The 27,624-nt window shown below is 37.0% G+C and overlaps 1 protein-coding gene across 4 annotated transcripts in view; it reads right to left on the reverse strand.

Moving 5' to 3' along the window:
• Positions 1-27,624, reverse strand: part of FGF14 (fibroblast growth factor 14) — a 607,406-nt gene that overhangs the window by 124,660 nt on the left and 455,122 nt on the right. For 3 of the 4 annotated variants that reach the window (XM_049647178.1, XM_049647176.1, XM_049647175.1), the window contains one exon: positions 1,604-1,714. In XM_049647178.1, the coding sequence (XP_049503135.1) occupies positions 1,604-1,714 (111 nt within the window). Of the gene's footprint in view, positions 1-1,603; positions 1,715-23,855; positions 23,994-27,624 lie in introns of those variants that run through there. The other variant, XM_049647177.1, reaches the window with a different exon arrangement.

The following is a 27,624-nucleotide window of genomic DNA, read 5'->3' on the forward strand; positions in this document are numbered from 1 at the left end:
GACATCAGAACTTAACAAATCTTGAGAGTCCATGACTCCCACAAGTATAAGACATAAGAAAAAGAGAATGCCTTTTGTCAAAGAATGGGTAAGGATAAAGATAGGGAGAAGAAAATGAACAGACACACATGTATTAGTTTGAACCAGAAGAAACTGGCATCTTTCATAGGTCAAAGATGGTCAAGTCCTTACAATTTTAAAAAGTTCAATTCAATATCAAAATCCCAACAAGTAAACAATGGTTGACATCAGTCTTAAGAATAAAAATGCTTTCTCTTTCTTCCTTGTGTTTGAATTGCTTTACCTTCCCTTTTCTCTAAATCAAAGAAGGAAATAAACCACTTGACAAAAAAAATCAATGAACAAATACAATAGAGAAAAGTTTAAAAGGACAAAAGGACAACATAATAGACACAAAGACAGAAAAAGATCAGAGATTGAAAAGGAAGAAAATGCAGATAAACAGAACATTTTTAGGTTGAAAAAAAATTTAAATGATGCAAGGTCCAAATTCTAAAAGGTAAACACAATGGCTAGAAAAATATTGACACTTCGCATAGTGACATCAAATGCAAAAACAGTCTGCTTTATATTATTAGATGATCTTGGGGCTACTAAAATTTGGATTACTAGAACTTAAAACAGAAAGTGCCTATAATTTTGTTATACGTATTCAAATCCTCCCTTCTTCTCATGGAATGATGTTCTATAAATGAAGGGCTAATGTTAAATGGAGGAAAAGATTCATATGCACTCCTGATCCACTGTTAATATGTGAATAAATATCTCCAATAAAATCAGTTTTTGCTTTTCATTCATTCTCCCAAGCATTGGAAAGGGTCTATTTTAAAACTGATGTGCTAAATTAAAAGGACTTCTATGCCAGAATAAACAGAAAATGGGAAGGGAAAACACAAGCAATTAAGAAGAGACACCAGAATGAAAACACAAAGAAGAATTATATATTAAAAAATAGTAAAGTGAAGGCAGACACTAATACAATGGAGGGTCAGTGGCTTTTCAACTAAAGAAAAATCATCACAGACCCAAATATATAATGTAAACATTTTGTACAATGTATTTAAAGGTACAGAACTTTCGCATCCTCTCTACAAAAAAGATACTATCTTTTCTGGTTGAATGCAAAGAATTTGAAAAATTCCATTTCCATTATTTGAAACAACTAATCCTTACAGCTCTTGAATTTCCACAATTATCATTAAAAAGCTACAAGCCTGATAAAAACAGTACTTCCAAAGTAAACATGGATTCAACTTTCATCTGGATGCACTGGTGTCCTTATTTCACTTTTAGGATAATGAAGATTAAAAGTAACAATAATGCTGGATGTAACAATCATTTTGAAAAAAAGAGAAAGAGAGAAAATAACCTCTAATTATCTTAAAATGATAGCTTTCTTTTGTTGCTGTTAATGTTTTCATCCATGTGGTCCAAGTACAATGGTAAATGGCATTCTAGTGTGTAACATTTGTAAAAATGAACCAACACAACAAGTATTTGTAAATGTATTTTAAGAAGTCATTTAAGCAGCAGCGTAGCTTCTACCAACTGTGTTAACGGGTGGCCTGAGGTTGTCACTTACTAGAATTAGTGCTGTCATCCTTGGTTCCATCGAGAGCTCCATCGGGATGCATTTGCAAGTAGTAGCCTTGCCTGCAATATAACCTGGTCACTATACCCTTGAGCTGGGGATCTGAAAGGCAAACATAGTTATCATAAGCCTCACAATGTGTCAGAATAGAGTTTCTTTTTTTCTTTTTCTGATTCTTTTCTTTCTTTTTCAGAAGAGGGCATTGGATAGAAGTAGCACCTTTCACTCTCTATCTCCCAGATTCCTCTGTCTGAATCAAACTTAGAGCATATTGATCAGTAAAGGTGAGGAAAAGGTAGTCATAAGTTGCATGTGTCAGCAGCAGAAAATAGGTCCTTTTATGAAACTAATGTGTGGATGTAAATTATTAATTAACACAGTTGAGCTACTTAATAATCTATTCGTTTAATTATTAGCTAAGTCCTAAACTAATTAGTCTAATAGTCTAATATCATTCAGGATGGTAGTACAAGAGTTGTGCAAACTTCTGCTTCTAAGAAACCTTATTAAAGGCTTTTTAATGGATTTTTCTTTTTACTTAATTTGACAAGTAATCCCAAAAGGTGAAAAGCCTATAATAAAAAAAATCATACTAACATTTTGATATGCATTCTTAGAAAAAGCCCCATTATGGAGAATGCCTCTTTGATGTCTAAAGGGTCAGCCTGACTGGCATGGAAGCATCTAGTACTCATGCATGACCCACAGAAAAATGGGACAGTAGATTTCTGAGCTCAGGGTGAGGCACCATAACAAACCTATGCTGTCAGGTCAGCTCTGTGGCCATAATCTGGACGAATTAGACAGCTTACACACATTTATAACTAAAAAAGAGTGAAATTATATAACGTGGATTTTGATTCTTAGCCAAAAGGGCCAAGGATAGAGGACAGTGGAAGTTTATTAAAGCAAAAAGGGAAATTATATGGTAACAGACTTTTCATTTGATGATTCATTGAAAAGAAAACCATTCAAGTGACCCAGGCTTCACAAAGAGCCAGCTGTACCTTTGAAAATAAATATTTACATGTGGCTTTTCAAAGGCCATCCTTGTTTTATGACTAGATATGATGTTGGACATCATATTCATCACCATGGCAACTGGCACCTCTCCACAATCGCTGAATGGGACATGCAAATACGATCATGCTATCAAACAGTAGAATGGCACAGAACGATGAAGGCTACCATCTTGTAATTGACAGAAAATTTGCGGATTTGCCAACAGGTGAACACAAACAAAAAAACACACATGTCAAAAAAAAAAAAAAAAAAGTTCTTCCAAACCAGAATACCCTTAGTCTTTTGTTTAGTCCTCAAGAAACTAAAGACAATGTCAATATCTATTATTATGGACATATAATATAACTAATAATTTGAGAAATGACTTTTTGGTGCTTAGATTTTCTTCAAAGATCATATGATAGTGAAGAAAATCTGGGGGGAATACTGCATGAACACCACAGCATCACATCAGTGTGACTAAATATAATAGATGCTTCTAGAAGACTAGGATTAAAAAACAATCTAAGTTATTATTGGGATTGTGTGACATATGCTCCTTATTCTGTAGTATATACCTTTAAAAATCACACAATTCTAAGAAGTGCATTAGTGGGAAAAATTACTCTTGCACCTTAGTCTGCCATTCACTCAGTAAAATTTGACTGGGTTATTGACCCTCTACATATTGAGGACTTCTTTTCTTATTTATGCTGCATTGTATTTATGCTCATCACTGCAAATAAATGGCATGGAAAAGAAGAGAACAAAGGTAAAAAGTCAGGTTTTTAATTGCCATGAGGACATACAAGGAATTTCAGAGATTGACAATCCTCTGTAAAAGCTTTATGTTTTGAATCACTTAGTGTTAATAATTCTACATTTTAGCTACTACTTGAATTAAGTAGGTCAGGCAAGGCAGTAAAAGACACATAACCCCCACAAGCTCCCTCGCATTTAAAGAGAACACTTCTTCCTCTTCTTTTTTTTTTTTTGTTGCTTTTCCTATTATCAAAAAGACAAGAGATAACAAGTATTGGTGAGAATGTGGAGAGAGTGGAACCCTTGTGTACTGTTGGTGGGAATACAAATTGATGCAGCCACTGTGGAATACAGTATGGAGGTTCCTTCAAAAATTAAAAATTAAACAACCAATCCGCTTGATACCGCAATCCCACTTCTGGGTACACAGCCACAGGAAATGAAATCGGGGTCTCAAAGAGATCTACAGCCCCATGTTCACTACAGCATTATTCACAATAGCCAAGATATGGAAACAACCTAAGTGCGCATCAGCAAGTGAATGGATAAAGAAAATGTGGTATATGTGCACAACAGAATATTATTCAGCCTTTACAAAGAAGGAAATTGTGCCATTTGTGACAACATGGATGGGACTGGAGGACATAAGTCTGAGCAATGTGTGAGCAAAGAACGAAACCATAGTTTTGAGTTCTCACTCAATTTCAAAGAAATGAAACCAAATTGATTTCTATGCATCTAGTTTCACATTATTTGATGTTCTCTTTTTGAGGAACCATAATAACACTGACTGTGCTCTTCCCAGGCTCCAGGCACTGTGGTAAGTACGTCACAGGATTAACTCATTGAAAAAACCACAACTTACTTATTAGAAATCCCACTTTGAAGATGAGAAGGTGGAGTCAGAATGATGGAGTAATTGACAAAGAACACAAAACTGACAAGTGCTCCACTGGGGTTTGAACATGATCTACATTTTAACCACTAAACTGTGTGGCCTCTGGAAGTTGAACAATTGGCCCGAACCATCTTAAGAATCTAAACTAAAATGCAAACCAATCTTGTTTTCTTTTTTTTAAACTAGATTTTAAAGATTAACCACAGCTGTATATAAACCCAAACCCTGCATACCTAGGGCCAAATCAGTGATTAAAACAATCACATGAAGTTAGAAAGAATCAAAGTGCTTGAAAATCTCTTCTATGATCCACCCCACTTTGCCATTGGCCACATTCCCAATAAATTTCCACTCATGAAACCCTCACCAAAGTTGCAGATTTAACACTGTAGGTTTAAACTCATCTGTGTCATTCTCCCTCCTCCACCAACTCCAGCCGGAAGGTACTTGTATCGCTGACTCATCAACTCATGTGAAAGGTCTCAACACTGCCTGCCTTTGCCATTCCGGCTAAAGAATTGCTCAGTTTTTGCAGATGCTGTCTTCAAGATCTCTCTCACTTGCTCCTTGTTCTATTTGCACTGCCAGCAGTTCTTCAGGCCCCTCATTGCCTCTCCTGGGTGGTCTTTGCACCTGCAGTGGGCCCATTCCATCCAGCAGATCAGTAAACATGCAGGGGCTCTGGCCACTCACTGAACTACTCACATGCCCTGCATTGTCTTCTACTACTCCACTCCATCCCCTGTATAGCCCAGCCCTGGTCACTGTGGGCTGCCTACAAATATCCCATAATGTTCCACATTTATCCTGTCCCCTTAACCTTCCCTGTCTCTACATAAATATGCCCCCTTGCACATCTGTGTGCACATACCCACATGCACACATCTTTGAGTATTTAACTTCTTTTTCTCCTTCTGAAGTTCAGCTCCATCAATTCTTCTTCTGGGGCACTTTCCTGATACCTCAAATGAGTTCAGATTCCTTCTTTAAACACTTTCATGGCAGCATTCTTCATGGGCATTACTTATTTTTAAAAAACTACAGCATTATTCACATTAGCCAAACATCAAAACTACTTCATTTTGAAATGTTTTTAATATATTAAAAGGTACAGGAAATAATACAACCTAAATCTGTGTTAACCATGGAGGTTAATAAATGTTACTATTTTGCTTTATAATTCGTTATTTGAATTTCACATTTATTTGTGCAATTATGTGATTGATGTCTATCTCCAAACTGTACTCTAAGTTTCACAAAGAAAACTGAGATGTATGATATGCTCACTGTTACATTTCTAGGGTCTAGACAAATAGGAACTGGGCAATATAGATTTCTTAAATGAATGCTGACTGGGTAATTATCTAGTCATTTCATATATTGCTAATAAGAGTGAAAATTGTAATAACATGAAATCCAGGATGGCAGTAAAGCCTAAAAAATGACCAAAAGTTTTGACCAGGCAATTGTATTTTCCAGACTTCTAACTTAAAACTAAATCCCCAGTATTATAAACTTTTGTGTAATGACGTATGTGTATATAATATGAGCATGACCACATAAGAAATACTATCCATAGGGAAAATACATGGGAAACAACACACAAAAATGTGAAATATAAATATATTTTGCTGGTTCCTATATGTTTTTCAACATTTTATTATTTAAAAAATCTCCTATAATTTTATAATGAAAATGGAGATTTTTTAATAAAACATATTAATGCCTTTTTACAAAGGATGTGTAACGATAACATTTCATACATGCTTGCAAATAACCTAAATACATATTACTGTTGTAGATTAATTCCATTTGGGTTGCCCCAAATTTTCTGGAGTCCACTTATTAGTTTCTCTTTGTGCTTAGCCACATGTCCATAAAACACTCACTATGATCCTCACTAATAAAACTAGCCATAGTGCAATATCACCGTTTATAGCATGAGGTCACTCTTTCAAATAATTAAAACAGAAGGAAACAAGCTCTTTCCTCAAAGGCCAAAAGTATGAAGCCAAATATCCGTGACAAACACAAAAGAAAACAAAACAATTTTCCTGAGAAAGCAAATCACAGCAGCTATATGTGGTCCGGCAACGGCATGACTAAATTTCTCGATCTACCATGTAGAGGACAACATAACCCTCCATGTTTTCTCTCTATAGCAAGACTCAACTTCAGCCTAATACGTGCTGGACAGCTCACTTATACATATTATTTCATGATTCTGTGAAGGAAACATTGACAGGAAAGACCAAAAGTATCTCACATGACTTCCAGAATGGACAAGAACCAGTCTGGGCAGCTGCAACAGGAGTACAAGTCTCTAAAAGAGCATCCATCATGGGCTGCCTCTCTCCCAAAAAGAAAGGAAAGGCAATGCAATGTAGCGTGTGAAGACCCAATACTAGAACTTCCTGTTTGATTGTCATCCCCAAAACTGAGAAAGAAATTAAGCTTTGCTAATAGTTTACATGGATTGACTTTGGAGTCTTCAGGTTCACATGTCATATGAGGTCCTTGAAGTACCTGAGGCAGGTTCAGGGCATTCTCTAGTTCTGAGGGACTGGCACAGTGTCCTGCTGTCAGTCATTGTTCCCAATAAGTGCTCTGCAAAATGCAGAAGTTTATGTCTTCCTGGTTAAGTAGACTTATAAGTTCTATTACCTAGTTTAACTAAAGTTAAGATATTTTAGGGAAAAAATCTGACAGAGATAATATGGATTAATAGTGATACTCAAAGAAAAAAAATCTAACGCCAAGAAAACAGCAAAGATGACAATTCCTTCACAAGGATTATGTGGTTGAAAACAAGTCCACAAATGAGTAATGGAGCAATGACGACCTACCTATTCATATCTAACATGAAGTCAGTCAAAAGTATTTGAAAACGTTAAGAATACATCTACTATGATAAAAACAGAACATCACCCCAAATTAATAGTATGCTTGAATATAAAACAGTGAAAATATTACATGTGTTAAACAAGCTTATATTGATGAACATTCTCATTTGTTTTTCATAAAAATAATAGGATAAGAAGGTTTGGTGACATTCTTCTAGTGAATGTTAAAAATAAGCCCTTGTTTTCAGTACTGATATATCTGAAACCCCTACAAACTCGACTCTCAATTGATAATTGAAGGAAAATAAATATCTGAAATCCCACACTTACATTTTAGCTAGCCATGTAAAAAAATGCAAAAATAGTTTTCAATTCATAAGACTGTTAGAGTTCTTTATTGTCTTCTAAGATACACATTCAGAATATTTACTCTGCTTAGGAAAATATGAAAACTTTGTTTTAATTATCCTTTTTCCTTCTGTTTTCTTTTTTAAATACTGACTGTGCTTGCACATCTTACTAAAAATGTTTTGAGGATACTCCTTGTTTGAAACTCTGTGCTAACTATGCTCTCTGACATTAATTAAAGTAGAAATAATGACAGCTAATGTGCATATATTTCAAAAAAATGTTTCATAATATATTAGCCTCAATACTCAGAACTGAGAGAAATGCAAAGCAGTTCAAGTGCCTTCAGATACAGGAAAAAAAAATACCCAACATTTTAAATGAAAACAATCACTCTCTCAGAAGTGAATTCATTTAAATCAATCACTGTCACAAAAATTGTTTTCACACAATGTGCAGACTGACAAAAGAGAAATCAGGATAATCCTTAGAATGATGGATATATTTGTAATCATTATTTAAATTGAAAAATGCACAATATGGCATGTGTTTTTACACAGAAAATATAAAAATGTGTATACATCACACATACCATGTTTGTTTACACATAAATTTCGGTACTAGTTGGTTATCAGTGCAGGTTCTTAAATGTCACTTCTCTATTAGCTATGGAAAAATCACATGTTTTTTATAGGGTAAAAAGCAACTTTTGGAATAGACATTTTTGTGGCAGATCTAATTAGATTTTGGCACTCTTAGTAGCAGAAAATAGCATTGTGAATAATTTACTCAAAGCCATAAATTATCATATAATTCAGCCATAAAAATAAACCATGTTCAAGAGCTCTTCCAAAGGGCTGAGGGAAAAGGGTGCGGTAGGGACATTAGGAAAGTGATAAATAAACTAAAGGTATGTGAAAACCTGCTATGTTTTTGATAATTCCTTAGGATGGCATTCAATCAATTTCCTCTGGAAATTGCCCCCATGCTACCCCCAGGGCCCAGCCTCTAAGAATCCTGTGTCAGCTACTTCCGAATGGTTGCCTGATCACCACCCCAATTCAATGCATTACTATGTCTGTTCAATTTTAACTGCTGATTCTACAAACTATAACAGGCTCTCCACCTCTGCCTACCAGAATCTTATGCCTGCAGGCACTAGAGATAGAACCTTGCATAAAAAAAAAATAGTTCTTGCCCTCAAAGAGCTTGCTGTCTACTGAGGGGGGTAAGGGAAATGTATAATATGGTTCCATGCCAATTAGTCATGTGTGAAATTATTGGGTTTATGTGTCTTCCTGTCCTGCAAGTACATTATAAACCCCTTGATAATTTGTATCATCTGTTATTCAAAGTAGCCTATCACTATTCTTTGCACAGAGTAGCTGTTCAACAAATATTTAATGACTGAATTTATTTCATTCGTCTTTAAAAAGAATCTATATATAAACCCTAAATGGCATTCGAGGCAAGATGCATTTTTTATATCTTAGTTAAGAATTGAAGGAGCAGAGCATGCTTGAGATAAATGTGGGTTTTGAAATGGAAATTCTAATAATTAAACAAAAAATCCCAAAACAATTTGAGCCAAAAAAAAAAAAATCCCTCTTAGTAGTGTACATTAAGGAAACAACAGTGGGTAGAGCATCTTCTTGGGGAAGACACTTAAGAAGATGACTAAAGGGAAGGCAGGCCATAATATCTTGCTTAATATGTGACCCTCAACTCCAAGGAGCATACAGATCTAAGAGTAATTTTTGGGATTCCTAATGCAGGGTTGAACTATCACTAGCTTTGTGAATATCCAGTGTCTACAAGCTCCAAAAGGGAACACATTTCTGGATCTCAGACAAAAGTATCCTCTTCCAATACTATTTTCCATTGAGGTTCTCTAATTGCAAGATTCTAACATATTAGAAACACACTGGAGGTCCTATGACCCCAACATAATTTGGAATTGAACAATAAAATGGCCAAACATTGAATCTACTGTTTCCCTTTATTTATTCATCACTTACAAAGATAAATAATGATAAAATACGTGTGTTTTGGTTTGCTAACATATTCCTTCTAAATTTTAATTATATATTTAAAAATAAATTATAAATGTTAATTATGTAATTGCAAAAGATAATATAAAAAATTCTTGTACATATTTAAGAACGAAAAATGTGTGTCCTTCAGTGACAACAAGTAGGGTTCAAGTCAAGCATTATTATTGTTACATCTAAAGAAAGCTTTGCTGATAATATATTCTGTCAAGGATTCCTAATTTATCAATTATTTCATTTCCTCCTGGCCAGAAAACATACACGCAAATGCAAAGAAGTGGTATGCTCTGTCTCGTTCAGTGTTGATGTGTCACTCTGTGTGGAGTCTGAAACACTTACAAATATGAACACATCATTCATGTTCAAATTCTTCATCAATGACATCAAATACTAAAAGAAACTTAACAATATTTTGACGATATTTTATAGCAATTTCCTTACATTAGCCTAGGTATCAGAAATGACCATGCTGCTGGCTTACTGAGGACATAATATTTCCTAGATTGCCAAGCAAATAACTAAGCATTTTACTTAAAATTTCAAATGCTATTGTCATAGGAAGAGTGGACTCTGAGATACTTAAGGTTAGTTGCTACCTAAATAATATTTATTTTTTTAACTCTATACATTTTGGTATTTGTGTTCTTACTGCTGCTTTCAGACAAGTATCTCAAAGGAGTGTTCAAAATCTTAGCAATATATTTTCAATAAGCACATAATACTATGTATTTCTAGTTAAATTACTAGAATATTCCATGCTTATTCAACCAGCCTCTAAATGTTCAATGATAACTCTTCTTTCTATTTCTTCATTACAGGATTTTTTAAATTAAGAAAACCACTATTGGCAATAACTACTACAAACCTCTTTGGAATTCTGAAAGGAAGCTGTGCCATCTTGAAATACTCACAATTTGGAAATTAAACTTGTGATACTTTTTTTCACAGTGTGGCATGCACACACACACACACACACACACACACACACACAATAGCAAAGTGTGGGACCACTTTGCCACTTAAGTGGCCAAAACGACATTCTTTGACTTTGATAATCTTTTCACTTCTTGCAGCTCATCCAAAAAGCCTTTTTATACTTATTATAAGATAAAATATAATCGTATATTATAAATATTAATCATGCCTCTCTCTATGTCCTTCATAAAGTTTGAGGTTAATCAAATATAACTGAATGGCTTGAGTAACAAAGGCCAAGAGTAGTATTAACACTTGATAATATTTTATATTCAAATACTATTACAATAAACAAATTTTGGTGCTGGAAATATGAGTGAAAAAGAATGTGAATGTTACATGAACTATATGGCATAATCTGAGACAGTTTCATAATTATGCAGACTTTCTTTAAAAAGTGATTTTTACATCTAACCAAGATAGAGTAACAGGGACCAGAAGCACTCTTTCACAGGAAACAATAAAAAAATCACAAATTGAATTTTGCAAGACACTGGACATCAGGAAATGAAAAACAGTAGTCCCTGAGTGATGGTAAAGAAATAAGGTGAGTCCTACTATTTCCTGAGAGAGATTCCAGGGCATAGAGAAGGGCAGGGAGCCCAGTGGACTTCCTAAATTGATGAAATTGAACTTAAAGTCCAGAGAGACCAAAGTAGATGGCATACAGCAGATTGGGAAAGAGAGAGCTGCTGAAAGAGAGAACATCTAAGATCTGCAGAGGGTTCCTGTGAGTATTCAGCTTTGTATTGATCTACAGTTTATGTGGGGAAACCATCCCTGTTTGGGGAAAACCATCTGAGAGGATTAGAGGTAACACTGCCTCAAAAACACACAGGACTGTAAACACTACCTGTTCCCACTAGTCAGACTGGAAAAATTCATAATTCATGGGGATTGAGCAGAGTATAAATAGGGTCTTACTTCAATAGGGAGAAAAGTTAACCGTAGTCTGAGTCCTGCATTAGTCTCACCTAAAAAATCCTAAAAACAAGTACGAAAGAGTATACCATTTCAAAGGAAATTAACTGCATCCCAGAATAAGCTCAAGAATATTTATAGGAAATTTTGAGCACTCAATAAAGTAAAATTAAAAATATTTGGAATCCAATAAAAAATTACCAAGCATGCAAAGAAACACAGAGATTTCACCTGTAACAAGGGGAAAAATCAATACATCAAACTAAACTAGAACATCCTCAGATGTTAGAATATTAGAAAAGGACATGAGGTCATTATAACTGTATTGCATAATTCAAAAATTAAGTAGAGACACAGAAGACACAAAAAGGGCCCCAAATGAACTTCTATAGATGAAAGGCACAAGTTGTGAAATGAAAAACAAAAACAAAAACATCAGTTGTGTTTAATTGTGGATTCCGAATTGCAGAAATAAAAGGGTAAACTTGAAGACATAGCAATAAAAATGGTTCCAAATGAAACCCACAGAGAAAAAATAATTAAACAAATAAACAGAGCCTTAGTTGTGTGATAACTTGAAGCGACAAGAGGCATGTTTAACTGAAGTCTCCAGAAGAGATTATCAACAGGACAAGAAGGAAAAAGATTTGAAGAAATAATGGCTGAAAAACTTCCAAATTGGTAAAATGTATCCAATATCCAAATAGCTTAACAAATTCTAAAGACAGGAAATATGACAAAAACTACATCAAGACACATCTTACTGGCAGTACTCAAAACCAGTGATAGAGAAACAATCTCTTCCCCCCCCCCCATAAGGAAAAACACATTACATAGAGAAATAAAGACAAGAAAGACAGCGGATATTTTGTTTGTAACAATTCAAGCAAGAAAACGATGTAGCAATATCTTTAATGCACTGAGAGAAATATTTTAAAACTCTAAAATAGTGAACATATCTTTAAAAAACAAAGGTAAAATAAAGAAATTTTTAGACACACAGAAAAGAAAGAGTATACCATCAGAAGGATTCCATTACAAGAAATGTTGAGGGAAGGTACTCAGAGACAAAGAAAATGATATCAGAGAGCAATATGTATCTAATCTAAGATAATGAGCACTGGTGATAGTAAATACACAGGTCAAGACATACATTTTTTGTTATTTATACCTCTTTAAATGATAATTGACCATTTAGGCAAAAATCATAATGCAATGTGGGGTTTATAACGTGTAAAAGTGAAACATAAGATGGCAATCGTATAAATACCAGGAAAGGAGAAATGGAAATATGCTACACACACTTAAATATATACTATAGATGCTATTAGAAAGGCCCCACTTTGGTTTAATGTTCTGCTGATACCATCTTGAAATTATTATCAGTTTTTTTTAACCATAGGCCTTGCATTTTCATTTCGCCCTGAGCTCCTTGAATGATATACCCTGTCCTGGCCTTAGAGACAACACCAAAAGCATGATCCACTGAAGAAAACATTGATAAGCTGAACTGTATAAAAATTCAAAAACTTCCACTCCAAAATAAACTGCTAAAAGACTTAGGACAAGTCACAGACTGGGTGAAAATATTCACATGGTTTGTACCTCAATAAAGGCTTGTATCCACTAATACATAAAGACTTAAAACTCAATAATAAGAAAACAAGATTCCAATAAATCAAATGCACAAAACTATAGAGAATTTTATCAGAATATTTGTAGATGAAAACAAAGTTCATGAAAAGATGCACAACATCAGTAGTCATTGGGGGAATGAAAATTAAAGCCATAGCGGGTTACAGTTACACATATTACAAGATTAAAATTAAAAAGAGTACCAGACAAATTGTTGGCAAGGATGTGGATAAACTGGAACTCACCTACACTAATGGGAGGAATAGAAATTACTCCACTGACTTTAGAAAGCTGTTTGCAGATTCTTAAAATGTTCAACATAAACCTGCCTACATAATTCAGTCATTGCACTTGTAGATATTCACTCAATAGCAATAAAAGCTTACGTCCATTCAAACCATGTATGTGAATAGTTATTTGTAATTATTTGTAATAGCCCCAAACTGGAAACAACCCAAATGTCTATTTAACAGATGAATGGATTAAAAAAAAACAACACCAAAAAACAAACAAAAAAAAACCCCCTGTGGAATAGCCATACAATGGAATACCACTCAGCAAAAAAAAAAAAAAAAAAAAAAAAAAAAAAAAAAAAAAAAAGGAATGAGCAATTGATAAATGCAACAAAATGGATGGATGCCAAAATAATTGTGTTGAATAAAAGTCATATAATAATACTAAAAAAATGGGGGCGCCTGCGTGGCTCAGTTGGTTGAGTGCCCAACTGTTGATTTTGGCTCAGGTTATGATTCCAGGCTCATGGGGTCACCATGGGCTGTGAGCCAGGCATGGAGCCTGCTTAAGATTCTCAGTCTCTCTCCCGCCTGTGCTATCTCTCTTTCTCTGAAAAAAAAAATTAGGAGCACAAAGAGGCATAAGGAAATTTTTAGGGTGATGGACATATTCATAATGTTGAGTGTGATTGTGGTTTCTTTTTTTTTCTTTTAAGTTTATTTATTTATTTTGAGAGAGACAGAGCATGAGCAGGGGAGGGGCCGAGAGAGAGAGGGAGAAAGGAAGAGAGGGAATCTCAAGCAGGTTCAGCACTGTCAGTTCAAAGACTGACCTGGGACTCGAACTCAAAAACGGTGAGGTCATAACCTGAGCCAAAACTAAGAGTCAGACACTCAACTGACTGAGCCACCCAGGTGCCCCATGATTATAGTTTCTTATGTCAAACTCATAGAATTGTACACTTTAAATACGGAGAGATTATTTTACAACAATTACACCTTAGTAGAGAGATTAAAACAAAAAACAAAAAGATAAAAAATATATATTAATAAGGACGAAAGAGATCTCAGGGTAAAGAATCTTACAGTGGATAAAGAGGGATTATTTCATAATGATTAAGGAGTCAGTTCATTAAGAATACATTAAAAATCCTGAATGTTTATGCACGTACTGACAGTTTCAACTACATGAAGCAAAAATCAATGTAACTTCAAGGAGAAACAAAAAAGTATAAAATTATAGTCAGAAATTTCAACTCTATTCTCAAAAAATTATGCGACAAATACACAGAAAATCAGTAAGGATATAGAGGAAAAAAGCCTAAGGCTTAGAGTGTTATCTGTGAAATTTAATATACTCTGTTAAATCACTACAAGGTATGATCCACTTCTCTGAGAAACTAGAAATGGGATTTCCTAAACATAAGAAACCTGAAAACTAGTATTTGATTCATTCCTAGAATTTTCACAGCCAGTCAGACCTATAGCAGGTTGTATGAATTTGCTTCCCAGCTGTGATCACATTATCTAAAATTGAGGATTAGCAGGACAAAAAGTATGATGTTTAAGAATCAAGAGCATCTGTCAAAATTAAAGTATCTAAAGGCTTCCAGTGAAAGTTATGTTGCAAACAATATAAAGTGTTGCATTAACCATGTAAATAAGATTCACGTTAGATGCATAGTTTTCTTAGCTTTCTTAAGAGAAATTGTAGAGGAAGAAACTGGGAACTTTACATGAAAAAAAGTGTTTTTGTCTTTTGAGCACACATTTGCTTCAGGGTCTGGACGCACTTTCCTAAGTGTACTATGCCAGGAAAATAATCAGGACCATAGGTGAATTTAAGAAAATAACCACATAACAAGGCCTGATCAATGCCTTCTCCAGAGCTTAGGCTCACACATTTGAGAAATAGTATTTCAAAGCAGGTATAATCTCATTTTGCCTGTTCACTTCTAGGGCTACAGAGAGATCTCCACCCAATGGTCAGAGCTGGCTGTAATGAACTTGTTGAAAGTGGTACTGATAATCCCATAAGGCTGCTTCTGTTTAGGGAAGGTACAGACATCTGAGCTCTCTTCCCTTCAAAGTTTCTGCTTCAGGAGCCTCTGGGTGGCTCAATCAGTTGAGCGTCCAACTTCGGCTCAGGTCCTGATCTCATGGTTTGTGGGTTGAGCCCCGTGTCAGGCTCTGTGCTGACAGCTCAGAGCCTGGAGCCTGCTTCAGAATCTGGGTCTCTCTCTTTTCTTCCCTTCTGCTCATGCGCTCTCTCTCTCTCTCTGTCTCAAAAATAAATAAACATAAAAATTTTTTTTAAAAAGTGTCTGCTTCAGACATTTGTCTTCCAGCTGCTTCTAGGAGGAGATGAGAGTCATAAACTCTTTTGTGAACCAAGGCTACTCTCTCCAGAACCTCTAAAGCAGCAGGGGAGGGAGGAGGAAGGAGAAGGTATTGAAAGATACCTATTCATCACAATTGACATGGACACTTCCAACTAGAGAGGTAAAACATTTAAACCAAAGGTCATGAAAACAAAACAAAACAAAACAAAACTGGAAATCAATGTGGAAGTTCCATAAAGGATGATGCAGAATTTAGTCTTGGTTTTAGAGTTCAATTGTGATGAGGTATGTGTATGTTGAAAGCCAAAAACTTCTGCATAATTTATCAGGAAGTGGTGCCTCTTATCATTTTTATTTATTACACTTAAAATAAATGACATTTCATAACAATTTCTTCAAAGAATCCCTAATGGTGCATCCATCACTGAAACTCCACATAGTATAGCTCCAGGAATAGATCGATTCATCTTGGAAAACAAGAGAAGAAATCCTCACCATGTTCTGTTTAAGTGCATTGCAAAAAGCCAAGATATTTAACTGGCTCACTCAAACAACTACTCTGTTCCAGGCTCTCTGTTAGGAGCTGAGAGGAATTTACAGTCAAAGCAGATTGCTGTCCATTATTCCAAGCATCAGCAAGCCAACATATGATGTGGGTCCTGAAATAATGAGGCTGGGCAAACAGAAAGTTTCAACGCTAAATGTAACAGTAGGAAGAATGACAGCTGTCATCTCCTGAGCCCATAATCTGGGCTGGAAACTACTCTAAGTGCTTCTTCCATATTGAGTCATGAATCTTACAGCAAACTTTTGAAGTAGGTGGCATTATTATCCTCACGTTACACATAAGCAGACTGAGGCTAAGAGGGGTATGTGCCTTGCCCAAGATAACACAAGAAGGGAATGATGGAGCTGGCATCAGAGCCTCTGGGGTCTGGCCTCCTGCCTATCCGCATTCCATTGAGCCGGGCTTTGGCTGAGGACCCTACTGTATTCGGAGCACCCAGAGGTCACAGTGATTCACTGAAAGCACACAATGAGAGCACTGACAGATTAGAGGACAATGACTGACATGGCAGGCCCTGGCAAAACTGTATTAGAGAACGTTTAATCTGAAGAAGGTGGAATTTCATTGTTTTCCAAAATTTATGGGGTTGTCACGGAGTCAGATAGTGGATTATTTAGTCTTGCCCTGGATGACAGAAATAAGACATAAGTAGAGTGACATCAAGATTGAATTTATGTGAAGGTGGTGGTGTTATCTCTGTGATAACTACTATGTTCCAGGGACCTAGAACGGTGTCTGTCATATACTAGGCGTTCAATAAATAATGACTAACTGAATAAATGAATTAATAAGGGGGGAGAAATGCAGCTGTCCAGTGAAAGAAAGAGTGAACTCTCCCACGAGGTCACGGCTTCCCCTGCACTGAAGCGTTCAAGAAGTGATTAGATGGTTATCTATCCAGGGAACTGGGGAAAGCATTGCTACTTCGCATGCCCTAATTTCAGGCCTGCTTTTAAAAAAAAAAAAAAAAAAACACATTTATCTGAAGATACAAGACAAATATGAGAAAAGGACAACTTTATTTTAAACTTATTTTTTTTAACGTTTATTTCTTTTTGAGACAGAGAGCGACAGAGCATGAACGGGGAGGGGCAGAGAGAGAGGGAGACATAGAATCGGAAGCAGGCTCCAGGCTCTGAGCCATCAGCCCAGAGCCCGACGCGGAGCTCGAACTCACGGACCGCGAGATCGTGACCTGAGCTGAAGTCGGACGCTTAACCGACTGAGCCACTCAGGCGCCCCAGGACAACTTTATTTTAAAAAGTGGAAGCCATCATCATGGGCAAAGGACCACTTTAGGACCATGGTCCCTCCCCTCGCACACAAGAATGGCAAGCTTCACCCCTTTCCTCTCCTAGGGGGTTGGACTGCTCACAATTAGGAAGTGAGGCAGAGTGGACACCAGTGAGGAGACTGGAGTGAGGGGGGTTGGAGGGGAATTTCTTACTAAGCTGTTAAAGGAAAACAGACAGATCTTGCTTATTAGAGCAAAGTTTAGAAGATGGAAATCTATAGCAGGTGAAAGATTGAGAATATGTTGATATGTCATAAGGTGAACCATGGGGTGCTGAGCTGTAGGCGAGCCAGGCATATTTCTACAGGAGCGAGACCTTCTCAAGTCTGGGAGGAAATTTGCAGGAGATTTTGTATTCAATTTAATTTTCTTTTTTTTTTTTTTTTTAGTATTTCAAGTTTCTTTAACTTTTACTTTAGTTCACAAATATAGTTGCATGGTGACAGCATGTTTACTCAATAACCAGTCCCATGATTTGGATACATTTTCAGGGTGCAGTGTAGGCAGGAGGAAGAGAAGTGGAGGCTGGGTGAGGATCTGATCCTCCTGCCCTCCCTACCCCTCCCCTCCTGAATGTACACTGAAGTCCTAAGCCTCAATTTTAAGTCCTTTGCTTAAATTGGATTTATGGTTTGTAGCTTTGGCATCAGATCCATATGTTTAACATCTAAAAGAGAAAAACAATGCTGAGAAAGGCACCACTCAGGCAGCCCGGCTCCTTTCAGTGTGTGAAGTTCCTCTTTGCCCAAAAGCCTTTCTGACCTGTAACTGAGCCAGAATGGGCCCCTGAAAAAAGTCACAATGTCCTAGAGAAGAGCCAGAGAGGCTGGCGTAGCTGAAGCCTCAAAGGAGAACGAGATCTGGAAGGTTTGCAGTCACGCCTCAGTGAGGCTAGTTTCAGATGACAAATAGCACGAGCAAAAAAAAAGGAAAAGCAAAACTTTAAAACACTACAGTCAGAAACACCACTTAACCACGTCCATGCTCATGTCTGTTATTTGCTCTTTTCTTTGACAATATAACTTCTTAGGGAACAGAAATCCCAACATTTTTACTAATTTTTAAATCCTGGTTCAGTCCTTGAACACAGATGTATGGAAACAGATTTAAAACTCCTCCTTCAATTCTAACTCCATACAAAAGCCTGAAATCCTAGTGGATTTTGGTTTGAAGGTGTTTTATTTTTTAGGGAATTTACAACTTTATGTGGTCTTCAAGTTGGATAGGATAGAAAACAGATCAACAATAATAAAAGACTTAAGTGTTCATTCAGAGAATACCACCAACCAAAGAAGAGGGACATCTTTTGTAATGAACTGAAACGTGTGGTATAGACATAACTACTAAGGGCTGGTTATTCTAGCCTAGTTGGTTAGTGGAAGGCCTTGGAGAGAGTGTGAGGTGTGAACAGAGTCACAGATGGCCAGGATGTGGAAGGTGGATTGAGAGAAGGGTTTTCCAGGTAATGGGAATATCCTTTTGGAGAAAATTATTTCTGAAGACATGTTGATGGACAGGATAGGGTTAGAGGACTTTGGGATAATGGCACACCAGGGTGACCACAGTCTGCAGGCAGCTCTGGGACATATGAAACACAACCTGAACAGTTGGCACATTAAACAGTGCAGAGATAAGAAGGTGTTGTGTCTGGTTTTGCTTAATTGAGAAATGATCTATGTTGTGACATTTTAGAGAACATATTCAACTACAGACTACTACTCTACACACAATGAATCCTCAGTAAAATAAATTTTAAAAATGTAATGTGAGAAGTGCATTTGGTTTGGTTCTAAATTTCCAAATTCAAAATTCTAAGCTTTGCTGTAGAGAACGTTAGCAGTGTGTGTGTGTGTGTGTGCGCGCGCGCATGCGTGTGCGCACATGTAATAAAATTTAAAGACTGGTTTTGTTAAATGCTATGACTTTGGGTCTTTAGGTCATTCAAGATTGTTCCCACTGACATTTCCGCAGGGGATTAATTTAAATAATACTTTAAGCAAGAATGCTCTTGCTTCATGAAGACAGGCTATGTAATAAGATCATTAATAGAAAAGCAACAACAAAAAAGCCTTAAATTCTTATCAGTATTTCTCTGAAATATTTGTAGCTAAACAAATTGCTGTAGTATCTCCCTAATCAACTCAAAAGCAGACAACTTAAAAGGCCACATATTCTTTTTGAGATAACCTTCTGATGAAAGACAACAACAAAATACTTCTAAAAAGATATATTTCTACTTATGTACAATCGTGAGAAAGCGTCAAAGGGAATATCAATTAAAAACAAAGTTTAAGTATCATGATAATTGATTTAGTGTAAATACAGATGAGAAAAATCCGAGCTGCAATTTTCACCTCCCTGGATAGCTGTTGTCTTTATTCATGTACTAAAATATTTGAAGAAATGAATTTGCTGTAAATTTTGTGCCGCAACATCAGGACTGTAATATATCTTCTAGAGCTTAATATTTAAAGAAATTATAAAATTATTCTATGTGACCAAATCTAATCATGGGATGCAGAAATAAAGAGACAAGACACAAAACTGAATACGTTTACAAAACCACACTTGGAGAAATTCCTCCATTTCCATGCTGGGAAACAAACCATAAACACTGATCAAAAGCAAAATGTCAAAATGATGTTTCATCAGATAAAAGGGTAATAGAGCTTTACTATATGCTTATCTGACCTAGAAATTTGAATGCACATTATGTATTTCAATCTTTAGCCCATAGTTTTCGGGGTACAGTGTATAACATGTATTACCCATGTTATATATGAAGAAAACTTGGATCTGAGAACATACATCATTTGCCTATTATTGTTCAGTTAGTAAGTGATGGCATTGGTTCTTTTTTTTAAGTTTTATTTATTTTCAGAGAGAGAGAGAGAGAGAGAGAGAGAGAGAATTCCAAGCAGGCTCCATGCTCAGCACAGAGCCCAAGATGGGGTTCGATCCCATGACCCTGGAAAATGACCTGAGCCAAATCAAAAGTCAGATGCTCAACTGATTGAGCCACCCAGGTGCCCCAAGATGGCATTGATTCTAAATCTCACATGTGTTGGGCTTTGAAAGTGCCTTTGCTTTGTGGGGCTGTTATGCTTACACATCCAAATGTTCATTATACGCATATGTATTCAAACTAGCTCCAGTGCCTCTGCACCTGTCAAAATACTGCCCTGTATTAAGGCCTTGTCTGGACATCCCATTATGAAATGGTCTCTTTTCCTCCAAGGGGAGAAACAGTCTTTCTTTCCTTGGTTTGGATATTTTATGAAACCATCCTTGTTGAGTTTTAAAACTCAATTTATTTATACAAAACAAGACAAAACATAGTTTCTCTATAGTGAAAGTGTTACAGTTAAGTTCTTTTTTTATTATTTACTTATTTTCCCAGTTAAGTTCTGATATAAATCTTGACTTATGCCAAAGCCTGAACAAGGTAAGAAGTGTTTATGTGAAGATCCAAGCCTTTCTTGGAAGGAAGTTTTGGTGTTCTCGTTTCTGTCCTCACCAGCTCACATCTGTAGAATACCAAGAAGTTCCCTTTGCAAAGAGCACTTCCTGTCTCACCTGAGAAAACATTGATCTTGTGAAACAGACTAATTCCAACTTCTCCGGACTCCTTTATGAAAGCTTTATGTCTGCTTTGCTCTGCAGTGTACCAGGGAGAGCCATTTGGTGAATGCTGTTCATTTAAATCCCTCCATTAAAATGAGATCTGTAGTTCATAAGGTCATCCCAGAAAGACAAAGCTTTAAATAAAATTGGAACTAAAAAAAGAACCCTCAAATCTCAGAGAGGACAGAATAAAATAGGTTTATAACAATATGGGTTGTAACAATGCTCTACTCCCACACAGCCTACGTGCTGGAACAAAATGTTTCCCAGGCGGAGAAGAGGATTTATGCCTCTGTACATTCATGAAAGCAGACAAGATCAATGGGAACCCTGTAACCACCCTGGTGATGCCACACACAGCAAAACATCCAGCCAGAAAGGCGCATGTGCTGCCGACAGCCCTCTGCTCAGACGTCTGCAGGACTGACTCCAGATAGTATGGGATTTGGGGTGGAGGGTAAAGCCTGGATTTGGGGCAAAGGTGGAGCCAGTTACCCTCTCTCCAGATTGGTGAGTTGGATAAGTGCCTAACCTTTCAAAGCCCATTTTCTCACCTGCATGAACATGAGTGAGATCACGTCTACCCATCACAGTAGGACCACTAATGAGATCAGGTATATACAGATTTGAGAACTATAGCTGGCATTTAGGAGAGGTTAAATGGGGTTAAATTTCCCCCCTCTTCTAACATTTATTGTCATTGCTCCTTTTATAGGAATTTAAATTGGAATACCTAATATCCAAGTCTTTGGTGAAACTGGAAACAATAATACAGCAAGATAGGTAGTTCGTAGAGAGACCATCTACCATCTCCTCTGCTCCTTTTCCCCCCACAGGACTCCTACCCCCCAGTCACCATACTCTTGATGCCTGGACCCTCACAATACCCTTGTCCATCCCTCTGCTCCGCGTATGAAAAGTCACCTGATTCTAGATGCTCCCCAAATGGTGCCCTGTCTCTGCATTCAGATAGGATCATCCCAGAGGAACTTTTCAGAGCTGCCTCTTTCCAGAAAGCTCCCTCCTGCTTAGAGATACCAGGATGCACCCTTGTCCCTCCCCACTCGCTGTGTTTCCACACAGAGGGCAAGTCTCATGTTCTGCTCTGTATCTGCCGACAGGGAATAGTAGTGGTGATGGTAATGGTAGTAACTATAATAATGATAACCATCATTTAGTCATTATTCAGTATGTGCCAAGCACAATACTCAGAATTGGATAAACATTACTTAACTACTTAACATGATCCTTAGAAAACCATACAAATCAATTATTATCACTCAAATTTTATTTACTTAAATACATATGTATAATGTGAGACTTAAGCAGATAAGGAATTTGACAATGTTCAGATAGTACTTTGTAAATCTAGGTTTTGATCCCTGTTTGCATAGCTATTGGATGTAGTAGCAAATAATTACAGAGTTTTCATGTATTCCATGCCAGTCACAGAGCAATCTTATGATCTAGACTTCCGGTGGAGGCAAAGGAGAGATGAGGCAGAAGATTCAGATGAGAGCTTTACATGTAAGCAAAGAGCACGAGAATGTGTATGTCATAGGTAGAGACTGAGCCATAGACAAAGAAAAGTCATCCAATCATTTGATAGAAGTTATAATGTCATTGTTAATACTATCAATGGCTAAGGTTTAAGATATCTAGAGTTTACAGAGCAGGCCAAAGAAAAGAAGGAAATGGACATCTCAACTGTCAATACAAAGATGCAAAAGAAACAGCTTCTGTTTTAGATTTATTTGCTTTTTAAAAAAATGTATCCTTTTTCAAACTCATCACTTACCCCTAAGGAAAAGCACCATGTATTACAGAAATACTTTTGATATGAAGATTTCCATATCAGTTCTCTTCGTATATTCTTTAAAAAGTGTTTTAGAAACAAAGGAAAGTGGTCCTCACCCTAATTGTTTACCATTTAGCCACATATATTATTTGGGCATCAGAATAGGCTTAGTAAAAGCTAATTAAGATCAAGACATTCTTAACTTGATAATTCCCTTAACAGCAGAGAGGAAGTGCTATGCTTTGCAATTACGTGGGCCATTGAACACATGAAGTAAAAGGGATTAAACTTGTTATGACTCATGAACATGCCCCCAAATTACCCCAATCCCGGTGTTATCTGGTTTAAGGGAAAATGAATATGCAGAAAACAAAGAGGTACTTTGTCCTCGAATCCCTGAGATCTTCAACAACAAAATCTGCAGTTTGACGGTGTACTGGCCTGACCACAGGGCAGTGGGAAGAACTCTGGGGGCTCAGCCATTTGTTGCCTGTCTGGTGAAGTCATAAGTCATAGGCTCCCAAATCTCTCTGTGAAGTGGACATAAAAGTACTTGGCCAACCAACGTCACAGGATGCTATATGAATCTCACACATTATTTTAAAGAAGTAAGAAGCAAAATCACGAACTGAGGCTGAAATGGTGGGTAAGCATCCAAATCCTGAGAGGTGTAGCTAATTATGCCAAAAATGAGTTTTGTTCTGAGAATATGTAGTTCAATAAATTAAAGCAGGCAAGTGACAAGATCCTATGGAGATGCCTAAAGTATTGCTCTGGTCACTAGACTGTTGGATGTGAGGCATGCAGTTAAAATACCATCCCTGTGGACCATGCCATAGGTGGCAGGGCCTTTTTTCTGAAATGGCAGCAGCAGGACGGTGACAAATGCACAGATGTGAGAGCTGTGGAGGAGGCAGAAATGATAGGATGAATTCTAACAGTGGCTTACTTTCTGCACTGGCTGCCTGCGGCTTAAAGCTGGCCTCTGCATCTTTTCCAATGTCTGTTTCCTGTTCACCGTCATCACCTCTCCATCCAGAACGTCCTTTCGCAGGTGTTTCCTGGCCCCTGCACCCAGAGCCGCATGAAGTCAGCTCGCCTTATGCTCTCACAATACCTTTTGGCCAAGTGCTGCATTGGTCAGTGTTACATTACATTGTTGCATTAACAGTGTTGCATTGACAGTGTTGCATTTTGCCTACCTGTCTGTGGGATTGTCTTGCTCTGACTGACAGCATAACAGTTCCCCAAAGACGTCCACATTCTATTCCCTGAAACTTGTGAACATGTTACCTTATATGGCAAAAGGTTCTTTGCATGAAGGGTTAAGTTAAAAACCTTACCATAGTGAGATTACCCTGGATAATATGGGTGGGTCCAGTGTAATTACAAGGGTGTTTGTAAGAAAAGTAAAAGGGCGATATGACTATGGAATAATCATCAGACAGATGTAGTGTTGAGGACTTTGAGGCCGGAGGAATGGCCACATGCCAAGGAACCCAGATAGCCTCTAGATGTTGGAAAAGGCAAAGAAATGGATCCTTCTCTAGAACATCCAGAAAGGAATGTAGCTCTACTGACACCTGGATGTTAGCCCTATGAGACCCAGGTCAGAATTCTAACCTACAGAATCATCATGTAATACATTTGTGTTGTTTTAAGCCACAGAATTTGTGCTAATTTGTTACGGTAGTAATACTAAGTGATGATACTTGCACCAGACTGTTAGCATCTCAAGGGGAAGGACTACATCTTTGATCTCCTGAGGCATCCCATACATAGGCCCTTTGTGTTTGTGATATCACTTTCATTGAATACCACAGCCTCCCTCTACCTTTCCTGCCCTTTTAAAAATCATTTTCTTGGGGCACCTGGGTGGCTCAGTCGGTTAAGCGTCCGACTTCAGCTCAGGTCACGATCTCACGGTCTGTGAGTTCGAGCCCCGCGTCGGGCTCTGGGCTGATGGCTCAGAGCCTGGAGCCTCCTTCCGATTCTGTGTCTCCCTCTCTCTCTGCCCCTCCCCCGTTCATGCTCTGTCTCTCTCTGTCTCAAAAATAAATAAACGTTAAAAAAATTAAAAAAAAAATAAATCATTTTCTCCCTTGTAGAGATATGGAAAAATAATTCAGGAAGTGTGTTGATAAACACAGTCTTTGGTTTCCTTTGCATTTGGAATGGCCTTGCAGCATTTTAAAGGTGCTTTCACCTTTAAATCCTCAATGGAAGATTAATTAATTAATTAAATCCTCAATGGAGATTTACTATCTCCAGCTAAGAGTGGACTTTATCCACATTATGATTAAAATAATGTACAAATAGGGGCACCTGGGTGACTCAGCATCTGACTTTGGCTCAGGTCATTCTCTCCTGATTCTTGAGTTTGGGCTTGCTGCTGTCAGTCTGTCAGCACAGAGCCCGCTTCAGATCCCCTGTCCCCCTCTTTTTGCTCCTCTCCTGCTTGTGCTCTCCCAAAAATAAATAAATAAATAAAAATAATAATGTACAAATAGGGCAGAGAATGTAAAAAATGAAAACAGTTGTGTTGCATGAGAAAGTAAAGCTTTAAATTTGTTTTTGTGTGGGGGCCACCTGGGTGGCTCATTGGTTGAGCATCCAACTCCTGATTTCCGCTCAGGTCATGGTACCACTGGTCGTGAGACTGAGCCCTGAGTAGGGCTCTGTGCTGACTGTGTGGAGTCTGCTTAGGATTCTTTCTCTCCCTCTCTCTCAAAATAAATAAATAAACATTAAAAAAAATAAATGTGCTTTTGTGTGGTTATTGTAACAATATTTTGTCTTGTAGCCAGTACTGCTGCTGAAGGAACACCACCTTCATGGGCCCTTGGTTTATAAAACACTTGCAGTGGACAGTATCTTAGGGGTTATCTACTACTGCAGTGAACCCCCCAACTTTAAGAAGAACTGAGACCCATCTTTGTCTGCAGTAAAAGAAAGCAGGATCAGAAAGTCGTGCCTCACACCCAAGGCTAGTGGTCTGAAGCTACAAGTAGGAAATGTCAACTCTCATTTACTGCCTGTGCCAAGATGCTCTTTATAACTTTATACGGCCTGCCATATACCTGTTGACAGATGCTGCCATTAATTAACTTAGAGTGGGTATTGGTTGGGACATTGAGCTTCTCAAACTTCCTATAATGGTTTTGGATATTTAGTAAGTTCTCCCTTCACTTTAAGATTAAAAAAAGGAAGACGAGGAGGGATTCTACTCAGTAACAATGGCGGCAGTCACAAAGACTCAAATACATTTGCATTTTTAATCTTGCCTTTTGGCACAATTCATATTTGCGTCATTGAGACCCTCTTCTGGAAAAAGAAAACACATATAATTTCTAATGTAACCTAAGACAACAAAATAAAAGAGATGACAAAACATTTTTTCCCATTTAAGGGTCCCATAAAGAATATTCATTTATCCACCATATAATTTTTTTCCAAATCACTAAATCTGAGACTTTTAAAATGAATTATATTTTAAAATACACTTTTGATATTTCGACATTAGAGACTCAGTTAATATTAATATCCATCTCTGGATTTCCTTACATTAAGGTCTATGCATATTTCCTTTTGTCAGAGATTTGATGTGGGTATACACTTCAGAGATTTTACACACCATTAATCTTCTAATGACTGCTTTTGAAGGATAATTTTATTTTTTCCAAAGTATATTAAGTCATATTTTTAAAGAAGCCATTGGATTTTCAATGATTTTTGAAGTCTGATAATTTCATTTCCTTTCCAATGCCTTGAATCCTTTATAAATACAAAGTGAAGGTCATCAATTTCAGTACATAATTCCATCAGGTGAAGGGCTTCATACACTTCTCTACTTCCCCCTTTATTTTCTCCCCCTGTTTATTCATTCAAAGTTGGTTTTTCATAGTACAAATGCTTGTTCTTATCCTGGATATGAATATCATGCATTCTTTCACATTAGCCAAAGAACCATTCAAATATATGAAACCTTTTAAAGGCAGATGAAAAATAATTATGCTCATTAGAAGGGGCACTGAGGTACAAACACAGTTGTCCAAGAGAAGTAACTTCAGCAAATTAAAATGTAGAAGGTAAGAATGCATCAATATGCAAAGAAGCAACTTTCTATACTCTGTATTGGGAATTAGAAAGGGCAACATCTGATGTTTGATAGTCAAAAGGCCAAAAAGTAAAGGGAGGGATTTGTGAGAATTATCTAAGGTGCCTAGGCATATTTTACACCACAAATTCTCCAGTGATTCTCAAATATTAAGTACTTTCAGTGGTAGAGGAAAGTAAGTAATCATGTTTACTGGTGAGTCTGAGGGATATAGTCTCAAATAGCACCTCATTAGTAGGAGTTCCTTTGGAATCTTGATTCTACCCAAATTCTTTAAAATTTGAATTTTGAAATTTTTATTCTAAATTTTAATTTGATATAAAATATTTTAATATACTTACCACAGCTAAAATTGATATTGCACAAAGATATACTTATGGTTTCTCATACCCCCATATACTGCTCTGTTTCCAAGGGTATCCATACACATTTGCAAAGGATGCTTGCCTCCAGAAAACACTTGTCTGCTATTGAGACAGAAAAATAATGTCCTCTGAACATTTTTATCATTTTGAGTTCATGTCACCAGGTCAGTCTCATCTACATATTTTGCCTTCTATTTTCTAAATCAATCCTCCCTCCACACCCAATGCAAAATTTA

The sequence above is a fragment of the Panthera uncia genome (genome assembly GCF_023721935.1).
Source record: "Panthera uncia isolate 11264 chromosome A1 unlocalized genomic scaffold, Puncia_PCG_1.0 HiC_scaffold_16, whole genome shotgun sequence".
In the NCBI taxonomy this organism is placed as follows: domain Eukaryota; kingdom Metazoa; phylum Chordata; class Mammalia; order Carnivora; family Felidae; genus Panthera; species Panthera uncia.